Below are 12,392 nucleotides of genomic sequence, written 5' to 3' on the forward strand. Positions count from 1 at the left end.
ATTAGCAAGACACCCCCAATAAAGGAGTGGTTCTGCAGGTGGTGACCACAGACCACTTCTCAGTTCCTATGCTTCCTGGCTGATGTTTTGGTCACTTTTGAATGCTGGCGGTGCTTTCACTCTAGTGGTAGCATGAGACGGAGTCTACAACCCACACAAGTGGCTCAGGTAGTGCAGCTCATCCAGGATGGCACATCAATGCGAGCTGTGGCAAGAAGGTTTGCTGTGTCTGTCAGCGTAGTGTCCAGAGCATGGAGGCGCTACCAGGAGACAGGCCAGTACATCAGGAGAAGTGGAGGAGGCCGTAGGAGGGCAACAACCCAGCAGCAGGACCGCTACCTCCGCCTTTGTGCAAGGAAGAGCAGGAGGAGCACTGCCAGAGCCCTGCAAAATGACCTCCAGCAGGCCACAAATGTGCATGTGTCTGCTCAAACGGTCAGAAACAGACTCCATGAGGGTGGTATGAGGGCCCGACGTCCACAGGTGGGGATTGTGTTTACAGCCCAACACCATGCAGGACATTTGGCATTTGCCAGAGAACACCAAGATTGGCAAATTTGCCACTGACGCCCTGTGCTCTTCACAGATGAAAGCAGGTTCACACTGAGCACATGTGACAGATGTGACAGAGTCTGGAGACGCTGTGGAGAACGTTCTGCTTCCTGCAACATCCTCCAGCATGACCGGTTTGGCGTGGGTCAGTAATGGTGGGGTGGCATTTCTTTGGGGGGCCGCACAGCCCTCCATGTGCTCGCCAGAGGTAGCCTGACTGCCATTAGGTACCGAGATGAGATCCTCAGACCCCTTGTGAGACCATATGCTGGTGCGGTTGGCCCTGGGTTCCTCCTAATGCAAGACAATGCTAGACCTCATGTGGCTGGAGTGTGTCAGCAGTTCCTGCAAGAGGAAGGCATTGATGCTGTGGACTGGCCCGCCTGTTCCCCAGACCCGGATCCAATTGAGCACATCTGGGACATCATGTCTCGCTCCAACGCTTTAGTCCAGGTCTGGGAGGAGATCCCTCAAGAGACCATCCGCCACCTCATCAGGAGCATGCCCAGGCGTTGTAGGGAGGTCATACAGGCACGTGGAGGCCACACACACTACTGAGCCTCATTTTGACTTGTTTTAAGGACATTACATCAAAGTTGGATCGGCCTGTAGTGTGGTTTTCCACTTTGATTTTGAGTGTGACTCCAAATCCAGACCTCCATTGGTTGATAAATTTGATTTCCATAGATACTTTTTGTGTGATTTTGTTGTCAGCACATTCAACTAAGTAAAGAAAGGAGTATTTAATGAGATTATTTCATTCATACAGATCTAGGATGTGTTATTTTAGTGTTCCCTCTATTTTTTTGAGCAGTGTATATGGAGAATGTGAGCGCTGTGGCCTCACAGAAAGAAGATCCCAAGTTCGAACCCCTGTTGCCCCGGACTTTATGTGAGTTTGCATGTTCTCCCCTTGTCTGCATGGGTTCTCTCCAGGTGCTCCGGCTTCCTCCTAAAGTCCAAAGACATGTGAACTAGGTTGATTGGTGACCCTAAATTGTGTGACTGTGACTGGTTGTTTGTCTGTGTGTGGCCCTGCGATGGTCTGGCGACCTGTCCAGGGATGGATGGATGGATATGTAGATAGACAGTTAGATAGATAGATAACACATTAATAACTGAAAATGCTTTAAGAAAGATTGTCTGGTCTTGTTCTCAACACAGACAAGTGTATCATCCATAGTATCGTCACACCCCTAATCTAATAAATTGAATTGAATAAATAGTAGGCTTTGTTCAGATTAGTGGTTGGAATTAATACATTTGCTGAGTGACATTTTGCGTCCACTGCTAACTTTTAAGGTATTATACAACACTTGAATGGTAACATTATAATTGCACTGATCACACTAGGTCAAGCCTAGCTTTTTCTGTTATCCTGGATTTCTAAATGTGCTTGTGTGAAACAGCCTTCAGAAGTAACCCGAACATCATAAAAAGTAAAAAATGGTTTGCATAGTTCATGCATCACGAATGTACACGTATCACATAAAATCAATCAGAAAGGGCAAATAGTTACCTTTCATAGAATATCATTAAAATGTTATCATAAAATTTGTAAGATTTTAACATAGACTGTATGTAGTGTAACAAAAAGATGATAACCCGGATGTAGTGTGTGAGTAGTGGACAATAAGTTTCCGGTTGTCACTGTCGACTCTGACCCCCGGTTTGTGCAGAGCCCTGCCTCTCTGCCAGAAGACAGAATATTTGGTCTAATTTCTGAGACGTAGGTTGGCTTGTGTTTCTTTTCTGTGTCTATTTGCGTTTTTGCTTCCACTGTGTCCTGCGCACTTTTCTTTTAGAGAGTGTGTCTTATAAGGGTGACTAAAAGTAAGGTCAGCGCTGTCCTAGCCCCACTGCTCTTCGGCGTGTTAAGCTAACAAGCTAACTTAACGTTAGTCAAGAGATATGTGGCTTTCCTTTGAGCCAGCCATTTTCTAGAGACAAATGAACCTCGATAGACCTTACTTTGCCAATATTTTACATTCGGCAGTGGCAATAGTCACATAACAGTCTGTGTAAATCAGGGAGTCAGTGAGCCACGATGTTCCGCTACCTTTAAGTGGTCCTATTTGCATGGTTGCTAACAATAGCTAACGCTGCAGTCTGTACGAGCCGACACTGCGCCTGAGAGGCAGCAAGTTCATGTTAATGAGTGTGAACCATTTGCATCATACAAACTATAAACTGCTCCGTTGTTTTGACTTAAAGGTTTAAACATATAGTGCTCTTAAATGGAAATGTAACCTAGTTTCTACGGTCTTCAAAGCAGAGACCGATGGAACTAAATAAGTGTAGCAATGGATGAACTGGGGGTAAATACGTCTGTTTATAAGTTAGAACAGAGTGATCAATAACCAAGGATGAAAGACAGGTAGTTATCCCTGCCAATCTCTTGCTTGTTTTTTTTTTTTTAGTGCAATGATTAAACTGTTAATCCATACAGCAGCAAACTTTTCTCTCTCTCTACCCATACTCTGTGACTTTACTTTCACCCATCCTTCACGTGGATGACCATAGATCCAGCATGATGATCAGATTGATATTTGGCCCATATAACCTTTCTAATATTTTAAATTGCTGTGTCATCCTATTCACTCATTTCATTTTTATAAAATGTTGCAACTTTGCTATCTATTAACGTCAGCCCCTTTAATCCCCCAGGTGCCAGGGTGTCCCCCCTCTCCATGTGTGGTCCCTAATGGGCGGCTGGTCTCGCAGTGCCGTGCTGGAGCTGTACCGGGCGCTGCTCCGTGCAGGGCGTCACCTTCAGTACACTGACCGTAATTACTATCGCCGTGCCGTGGCGCGCGAGTTTCGCCGCTGCCAAGCCCTGACCGTACCTGAAGATAAGGAGGACGCACTGAGGAGGGGCCAGTTCTTCCTCAGAAGCAGATTGGGCGGGCTTATGTAGGGGGAAGGTGTCACGGGTCATCTGGAGGTGGGATAAAGGTCATCTGGAGGTGTAGCTGCCTGGTGGGTTTGCAAATAAGAGAATGATCTGTATGTCAGCAATGAAAATGTTTAGATCTAAGACATTCTTTTAGACGGATGGTGGACAATTTAGCTTTGTAGGATAGGGCAAAGACCAAGGAGGATCCTGGAGTAAGACCATGTTGGGGGTGGTTATTCATTGACTTTCTTTATGTAGGTACAAAACTCAATTAGTGCTGAATGAGCGGTCCTGTCTCAACTGAGTGTGCACAGAGAAAATGCATTTTCTCTGTGCACATTCTTCTGTCCTAATTCTACTCTTTCCCCTGTCTTAACCATTTTCTTTATCTCCTCTGTTTTCAGTGGCAGGATGGCGGGGGTAAATGGAGACCGCAAAGGGAAGAAAGATGACAATGGAATTGGCACTGCCATTGACTTCATGCTTTCCAATGCCAAGCTTGTGCTGGGAGTGGGAGGAGCAGCCATGCTTGGCATTGCAACATTAGCTGTCAAAAGAGTAAGTCAGAAGCGAATTATCTCCCAGCTCTTCATACCTCTCCACTCCTCTTCCCCTCTTACTTAAGCATCCATACAAACAGTGTGCACACAATTCTTTCTTGTGCAGATGTATGACCGTACCATAAGTGCTCCCACCAGCCCCACCAAGATGGAGCAGACAGGACAGAGAAGCTGGGAGGAGCCCGCCTGGATGGGTTCGTCACCACGGGTACTGAACCATGGCATGAAGTCCACAGTTAGCAGGTCGCTGCAGTCTCTGCCCACTTCCTCACATGCCTTTGAACCAGGTACAGGAAAAACAAAGTGCCCGGTTTTAAAGGTTGAATAAATTTATCTGACATTATTGTTACGAATGTCTTTTTCATGTTATATTTATGCAGCATTGACCATTTTGTGGTTTTAGACTTTCAGCCACCTGTAATTTTATCTGTTGACAGACAGCCTGTTTGGAGGAATCTTGCTCTTCCTTTACAGTGGGTGTTGACTCTTGTAGTGCTGTAGTTAGTCAGCCAGCTGTTTGTTTCATATGATATAGTGGAACCATAATGTTCTCAGATGGTGTAGAAGCCCCTCAATTTAGTATCTCTAGATACATTTTTGGTCACGCAGACACGCATGCCTCTCCCATCTTTTACCTGAAACAGTGAAAGAGGGAAGAAAGTGAAATTCTCCTGTGCCGCAGCATTTTGCTTTCAATTGCTTCTAATCTCCTCAGACTGTCTGCGGAGGGCTGTGGGGCGAGCTGCTGTGGGAGCCAGTGGTGCCACTCGGTCAGACCTGCTGCGGGCACGAATGCGTCTGTCCCTGCAGGAACATCTGTGGCAGTTCTACCAAAATAACGTGAACATCCCTGCTGAAGAGCAGGCTGTGGCTAGGAGGGCAGCGCTGGACATCTGTGCTGAACTCAGAGTGTTCCTTCACGCCAAACTGCCTGACATGCCTCTCAGAGAGATGTACCTGAGTGGCAGTCTGTATGATGACCTGCAGGTAAATGGTTACATTTGGTCCAACTTTTATGGTGCGTTCCATTTACCTCGGAAGCCGGAAGGTCGGTGCTGGGAATGACGTCACACCCGAGTTGACGGCGTTCCAATTAACAAGTCGTACAGCCAGCCGTTGTTTACAACTAGACACAAGTACGCAGAAGTGCTAATAAACAGTATAAACTACTGCTTTCACTAACTGTTGATACTCAGAGCAGCCATCTTGGATGATGAAGTCGGGGTAGTGCGGTTCCAAGTCGGAAATCCGACTTAAGTGGGCGTTCCCTTTGAAAATTCCGACTTTGGACTCGGAAATTCCAACTTCCCATGTCAAATGGAACACACCATTAGACAAATGAGTTTTAATTTTAGCTTATTTAAACACTGATTTGATTACAACTGTCACTGGGTTTCACAAGTACGGTGCCTAAATCTGAGTCTTTTGGAGTTGCCAGTTTAGGGCAGAATATTGATCTGTTATATTCTAGTTAGTTTTATAGTAATTTTGAACTTTTACATTTGGCTGTGTAAAATAATTCAACCCCCCGAAAAGGGTAATTCTCCTCCACTGATTTGAATAAAGGTATATAAAATTAAAGGGGTGTAACAAATACAGCTGTTAAATTTGTCATCTCTTCTATAATTGTTTCTTCTAGGTGGTGACAGCGGACCACGCCCAGCTGATGGTACCTCTTATCTTGGAGAAGAACCTGTGGTCGTCCATCCCCGGGGAAGACACCATCATGAATGTCCCAGGTTTCTGGCTTGTCCGCAGGGAGAATCTGGAGTATTTCCCACGGAACAGCAGCTACTGGGACCGCTGCATGGTCGGAGGTTACCTCTCCCCCAAATCAGTCCTCGAGGTCTTTGACAAGCTCGTGGCTGGATCTATCAACTGGCCAGCTATAGGGAGTGTCCTTGACTACATTATCCGTCCTGTGGTTCCCTCAGAAACATTGACCCTGGAGGTGCAGTACGAGACAGACCGGAAGCTGTACGTGGACTTCCTGCCATTACTTGTGATGGAGGATGGAACCTCACTGATCGCTAAACCACATCGACTTGCTGCAGAGCGCCATGAAAACCTGTGGCGGCAGAGCTTCCGTGTGGCTGAGACGGCGCGACTCAGGGCCCTGGACCAAGAGGATGGAGGCTGCCGATGCGCCTGCCTGAAGGTGGCGAAGGCCGTGTGCAAGCTTAACCATGCCCTTACCCGGCTCAACTCCAGCCAGCTCACCAACGCCATCTTGTTGCTGTGCGAAAAAGAAGGTGACTGGACCCAGGAAGCGCTGGCGGACCGCTTCCTTCAGCTGCTACGAGCGCTAGTGGGACACCTAGAGGCCGGGAGGCTGCCATGTGCCCTCAGCCCTAAAGTTAACTTATTCTGCGAGCTGACTGAACATGAAGTGGACGAGCTGGGGTATACACTCTACTGTGCCCTCTCAGATCCTGAGGGGCTGCTGAGAACTGCTGATGCAAAGCCACCCCTTCCCTGACCACCTCCATATAAGAAGGTCACGGCACGGCAAACATGGTATTGAAATGCAGACCACTGTTTTGTGGGTAACAGTGACCTCGAGCCATAATGAGGATCCTGGAAAAGAGAAAACGACTGCATGGAATCATTTCTCCTGAAACACATGGCCTCTTCATTCAAAAATTCCTCTTAACGCACATCCATGAAAAAGTGTGACATACACACAGTAGCAGTTATTATGTGCTGAGATCTGTTTGAGTCTTGACATGAGAGCTGTATGTGGCGTGATCACGCAAATGCTATTTTAATCTCAGATGAAAGTGAAGGCCTGTTGGAGTTCACGGCTCTCACTAAGGCCATTGTATTAATGAAGTTGTGTAGACATGCTGTTGGGGCTGAATATATTGGGATGGAGGGATTAAACTGCATTGGTTCTATATCAAAATAGAAGGAATCTGAATGTCTTCATCATATTTGAAGTATTTTTAACTGGGGGACAGATGTGCAGTTAAATGTTGTTTCATCTGTTTTGAGATGGGTTCACAGTGTCATGCGGGTAGAATGTAACATTGATTGTGTGTATGCCAACCCAAAAGCATAATAAATTGTTAATCAGCCTGAAAGACTAAACATTCTTGAGTTAAAGAGAGAATCTAGCTGTATTTATATCCTGTTTTGTTATCACATATATTAAAAACTTTTTTGAGTTTAGTGTTCTCTAGGATTTGTAAGAAAACTTCATTAATACAGTGGCTGTGTTCAAAATGTGTGCTTTACGTGTTTCTAGCAATCTGAAAACAAACGTTGGGCTGTGTTTGGAGTGTTGCATGTGTTACGTACCTGATCTAGGAGTGAAACAGGTGAACATACACGTATAGTGTGGAGTTATATGTTGTCTATTTCTAACTCACACCAATCAACTATGAATCTGATATAAAGTTATACTTCAACAAATGGAATATACCACCGTTTAAGGATCTGTGAGGTATATGATTTGTTGGGTGTCATGAAATTTAATCAACACAGCGCCACCATTTTAGCATACACTTACTTTGCTTGAACGGAAAATGTTTCCATTTGGTGGTCCAATACACAGCCACTCTGTGTATCTCATGAAAAGGAGGTTTTCTTCTCTCCTGTCTTACATTTGTTGCTTTGGTGCACAGGCCCGACATGCTTTATTAACTCATCTTTTATGACGCAACACGGGTTATTTTGGACTGTCAAAATGTTCTGTTGTAAATTTTGCAACACTGGTATTTTGCAAGGTCAATATGTTCTGTTGAAGATTTTGCAACAAAGTGTCTCAGTAGGACACTATAAAAGTGGTTTTTGCTTTAATTGAATTCAGATCATCTTGTAGATTGTTACCTTCAGTATGGGTTGCGCACACTTGCTAAATCAGGATCTTTGTAGCAAGCATCTACCTTTGGCGGACACTTGTTGCTCTGCAGTTTGACACATCTGTTAGCAACAACACGCTGCTGTAGACATGGTACGAACCTGCAGAAGGTTTTTGTGCATTTGTCATTTGGTGAATTAGCCCAGTATTAACTTGAGTTCCTGGCCGGCTTATAGTTAGAGCATTGAGCCTTTTACCTTTTGTTGTTCAGTATTTGTGTGCACATTTAAATCCACATTAAACCCAGATTAACTTGTAGGTGCCGCTCTGGCCCAGTCTCTCTAGAGTAGATAGCCAGACGCCGATTTGTGCAGTAAAGCCTACTAGGCTGTTATTGGTTAGTTCTGGCCCTGTACATGAATGATCACTATTAGCAGGCTGCTTCTGCCTGTCAGGTCTACATGTATATTAGATTACAGGTGCTAATCTCCTTTAGATTGTGATCTGATTACAGATCCTCAGTTATGTAAAAACAGCTTTGATAGCCGGGGTTTCTGACGTTAGAATAGACTGGTACTCAGTGGAGCTAGTCGGTTCCCCCTCATTGCATTGCAGGTGGAGTCACTACAACAACAGCTGCCAGACCGTCAAGTGGAGATGGTGTCTCTCTCCAAATGACTACCCAAAAATAATCACATGGTTGCTTTTTGTTGTCACTTTTAGCCTTAGAATGGAAGAAAAAAAAAAAAGAAATGCAGTGATATGGAGCAAGTTTCCCCTCAGTCCCCGACCCAGTTGTACTGTTATGGTATACAATACAGAAGGACTTGGGTTGTTTATAGTTCCATTGTGAATTCAGTTAATAATCATCATCCAGATAATAATGGAGAAACAGGTGAATATTTTTGTATTTATTGTACATTTGTAACCAAAAACAGCCAGATATTTATTTGCATCGATTCAATTCAACATGTAAAGTATCACTTGTTGTGCTTCATCAAGCGCTTTGTTCTGGATGTACCAATATAAAGTGAATCCACAGTAGATCGTCTTTTGCGCGCATATTAAGCGTCTTCCTTTTCAGACCTAGTTTATGCTACAAATGACTACTGTGCTGGTGAGAGGGGAGTCACTGTGCCATGTTTGTTATTGTAAAACAAAACCTAAAGTAGATCTCTACCTCTACCTTGTGGAGAGCATACTGGCCATGTGTTGCATGCTGTGTGTTTTCCCCCAGCTTTTCTTTTTGTAGTTCAGCTCTGGAGTTGAACGGTGCAGCACTTTGTATACTTCATTAAATGTTACAAATGACATTCTGTAGGTTCATCTTTGTGTATGTTGTTTATGTTGTAAGGAAGCATGCAGTTTGAATTCTATGGTAGGTTATATTCTAAACCCCTCCATGCAAATTTGGATGCCATTTGACACAAGCGTTATTTCTATCAAATTTTAATTAGTGACTTTGGTAATAAAATTCACGTATTAAAAGAAACATCCTGAGTATACCTTCAGTGTACAAAAGTAGCTCTAAATTATAACATTGATTATGAAACACTGGAAATGCGTTTCAGTTTCTGGGAATGAAACAAAAACAAAATTGAGGTGCATTTCTTCCCCCAAAGCATGTCAATGACAAAAAACTGCATACATACATCAAAATGCATAGTTTTATCTCATAGACAGGTGCAAGAAATCAGTGAAGCAGTCCCTTTGTTCTGTGGCAGCAAACATCTACACTCGATGTCAGTCACAGTTGGTAAATGTCTGTAAATAGCTATTAACATAGCAGCCATACTTGCTCTTTGGAAACCAGCTTCTGGTAAACCTCATAAGCAGATGTGAGATATTTATGTGGCAAGCCAGGCCTTGCAGTGATATGAAGCTGTTAAATGCTTTTGCTTGGTGCAAATCAAAATAATTCAAGGTTGCTGATGAAATTTGGTTTTGCTTGGCGTGATGTTTAAAGTCAAATAACCACTACAAATGACAAGTGCAACATATTTTATACAAACAGTGTTCAGTAGACTAGTTGGCAGGCGCAAACCCCACACGATCGGCGTCCCTGTCGAATACAGTGTAGTACTTCCCAATGAATACATCTCCCAGGATCCACAGGGGCCCTGCAGGAGGCGGGATATCCATGGCCATGAAGCCTGACAGGCAGATTGATACGCCCATCTGAGATTCCTGAATCAAAAAGGAGAAAGAATCAAATTTTCAGCAAAAGCAAACTCTATATTAGAAACATGTACTTATAATGCAGACCAAAAGACCAAACCTAGGCCTTAAAAATATAAACTATAACCAAAAACTGAACAATTGAAAAATATAGTGTGCAATGTTTTTAAACAAATCCCACTAAAGTGCTTTAATCCATCTCTAAACAGGCAAGTGTTCCTCAAACAGGAGTGAATAACACATTGGTTGGGGACTACTTTTAGCCACAGATTTGTGGAACTGACTCAGTTATCTGCAATCAACTAAGGGACATCGCACACAAAGCAATGGTGCAACTTATTGATGCATTTTTTAAATAGTTAATTGTGTATCAGTGGCCTTCCAATTAGTCACTGTGATGTCTGCGTCCTTAACTGACAGGCATCGGCTGTGGAACGCAAAGTCTAATTACAATGTCCAGACGCTTACCTTTGCGTCTTCATTTACTGATTTCAAATGTCTACAAAGGGTTCTTGTATCCAAGCTGCACATCAATCACACGGTCACCAAATTTGTACCACTGCTACACTACTTGCAGACGCCCGGGCTACAGTGAAAAAAACCTATGCTTCACCTGCCATGCAACACACCTTTCCTGTGTAAATGCATTCTCAATCTAGGTAACTGCCCCCAGTGTACAAAACATGTATTACTTCAAGATAAACTAAATATAAATTCAAATACATAAATGGCTCTTATACTCTGGCCCCTAATTGTTAATATCAGACACAACAATTCTAAATAACACTAAGAAAGCGCCTGTCCTCATTCGCAATGTACCTCAGCACCATGGTGCTATCTGTCCAAAAGATTGAGTCTTCCAACTGTAGCTGCCGCTCTGCTCTAAACATCCTGTCCACACAAACAGCGAGAACCACAACCAAGAGCTCAAGGTGTGGAATGGTGACTCAGCTGAGCAGGAAGGCGATGCAGTTGGCTATCCAAAATACTTTGGGTTAAAGCACCTTTCATTTTTGAACTCTTGCTGAGCTCTTCCAGCCACTTTGTCCAGTATTGTTTGCTGTATGTCCTGGTCCTATGTGGTAAGTAAGTTGTCACCCCATCTCCAGCTTTTCCTGTAGAGCTCCTGCAGGAAGACTTTGCCTGCTAGAGTCGTTGGTGCAATAAACCCCAAAACATCATACACTGAACTGAGCAGACATAACATGCCACGTCTAGTGTCAGGCCTTTCACCAGCATTTGAACTGGAAGGCGCCACTGCAGACCAAGGGCTCTCTATGAGGAAAGAGATTCAATTCAGTTAAGGACTTGGCTCTGTGTTCCTTAGTGACCGTCTGCAGTTACTGACCCACTTAATCAGTTGGAAGCCTCCTCTTTGGCAGGCATTTGTAAGATCCTTAACCATTTAACTGGCCTCTTCTTTCATCTGATGATGCACTTTTTAAACATTCACGTAGAAGTTTTGCTTCACTGTTTGAATCGCCCCAACTGGGAAGAGTGCCTGATTGTCCTCAGCTGTCCTAAATGCATAGCAAGCACAGCTCGGGGACGAAACAGCCTCAAACGTGGATGTTCATCTGGCCACTGATACACCTGACTGCATTCCCCTTCCTGGGGCTTTGCATATAAATGAACAGACGTTACATTCAAGCCGCTGCCAGACGAGTTCACGCACACAGTGGATTATGCCTATCACCGCCTGGTAAACATCTCTGTACTACGCAGAATACCAGTTTATATATGTATTTGGCTTTGGACAAAAAAAACATTTTTAGTACTTTCAGAGTTGTCAACAAGAAAAATATATCACCAGACTTATCCTTTAGGTTTCAGAAAAGATGTACTGCAAAATGTCCATGAAGATTCTTAGTCATCCAGGTCATAGTTATACCATGGTTTCATCTGGATCCAGATGAAACCATGGTATCCTATGACGTGACTTCTTTGTTCACCTGCATCCCCACAATAGAGGCAGTAGAAACCGTTAGAAAACGGCTAACACAAGACAACACCCTGGACAACAGAACTAGCCTCAGCCCTGACCAGATCTGTAAATTACTCGACCTCTGTCTAAACACCACCTACTTCCAGTACAACGGTGGATTCTACAGACAGAAGCATGGCTGTGCCATGGGCTCACCAGTATCCCCGATTGTGGCAAACATCTACATGGAAGAAGTGGAGAATAAAGCCCTCAACTCCTTCAGAGGAATAGCACCGAGCCACTGGTACAGATATGTGGACGACACCTGGGTCAAAATGAAATGCCAGGAAGTGCAAGCCTTCACAGAACACATCAACTCTGTGGACAGTAATATCAAGTTCACACGAGAAGATGTTCACAACAACAGTTTGGCCTTCCTGGACTGCGCTGTACACATTGAAGAGGACAGGAGCCTGCAGA

General features: G+C 44.1%; 3 protein-coding genes across 3 annotated transcripts in view; 2 read left to right on the forward strand and 1 right to left on the reverse strand.

Moving 5' to 3' along the window:
- The first annotated feature begins 2,139 nt into the window (after window positions 1–2,139).
- Window positions 2,140–3,469, forward strand: LOC123985984 (MIEF1 upstream open reading frame protein-like). The gene is made up of 2 exons (XM_046074018.1): window positions 2,140–2,281; window positions 3,220–3,469. Exon 2 carries the CDS (start codon window positions 3,257–3,259, stop codon window positions 3,467–3,469), a length of 213 nt encoding a protein of 70 aa, XP_045929974.1. The 5' UTR covers window positions 2,140–2,281; window positions 3,220–3,256.
- A 390-nt stretch (window positions 3,470–3,859) lies between these two features.
- On the forward strand, window positions 3,860–9,123 carry mief1 (mitochondrial elongation factor 1). Its single transcript, XM_046073856.1, has 4 exons — window positions 3,860–4,006; window positions 4,115–4,295; window positions 4,724–4,995; window positions 5,648–9,123. Exons 1-4 carry the CDS (start codon window positions 3,860–3,862, stop codon window positions 6,485–6,487), a joined length of 1,440 nt encoding a protein of 479 aa, XP_045929812.1. The 3' UTR covers window positions 6,488–9,123.
- LOC123958306 (cathepsin D-like) overlaps window positions 8,707–12,392 on the reverse strand; it is a 5,296-nt gene continuing 1,610 nt past the window's right edge. Inside the window, exon 4 of the mRNA XM_046031602.1 lies at window positions 8,707–10,025. Within this exon, the coding sequence (XP_045887558.1) occupies window positions 9,836–10,025 (190 nt within the window). The 3' untranslated portion in view covers window positions 8,707–9,835. The remainder of the gene's footprint in view (window positions 10,026–12,392) is intronic.

Source organism: Micropterus dolomieu, linkage group LG02 (assembly GCF_021292245.1).
Source record: "Micropterus dolomieu isolate WLL.071019.BEF.003 ecotype Adirondacks linkage group LG02, ASM2129224v1, whole genome shotgun sequence".
In the NCBI taxonomy this organism is placed as follows: Eukaryota; Metazoa; Chordata; class Actinopteri; order Centrarchiformes; family Centrarchidae; genus Micropterus; species Micropterus dolomieu.

Bases quoted from the DNA above. Each gene is read 5' to 3' on its own strand.
- LOC123985984 (XM_046074018.1), top strand. From the start codon at position 3,257: ATGGGCGGCTGGTCTCGCAGTGCCGTGCTGGAGCTGTACCGGGCGCTG.
- mief1 (XM_046073856.1), top strand. From the start codon at position 3,860: ATGGCGGGGGTAAATGGAGACCGCAAAGGGAAGAAAGATGACAATGGA. The intron at 4,296-4,723 runs GTACAGGAAAAA...TAATCTCCTCAG, and splicing joins CTCACATGCCTTTGAACCAG to ACTGTCTGCGGAGGGCTGTG. The intron at 4,996-5,647 runs GTAAATGGTTAC...TGTTTCTTCTAG, and splicing joins GTCTGTATGATGACCTGCAG to GTGGTGACAGCGGACCACGC.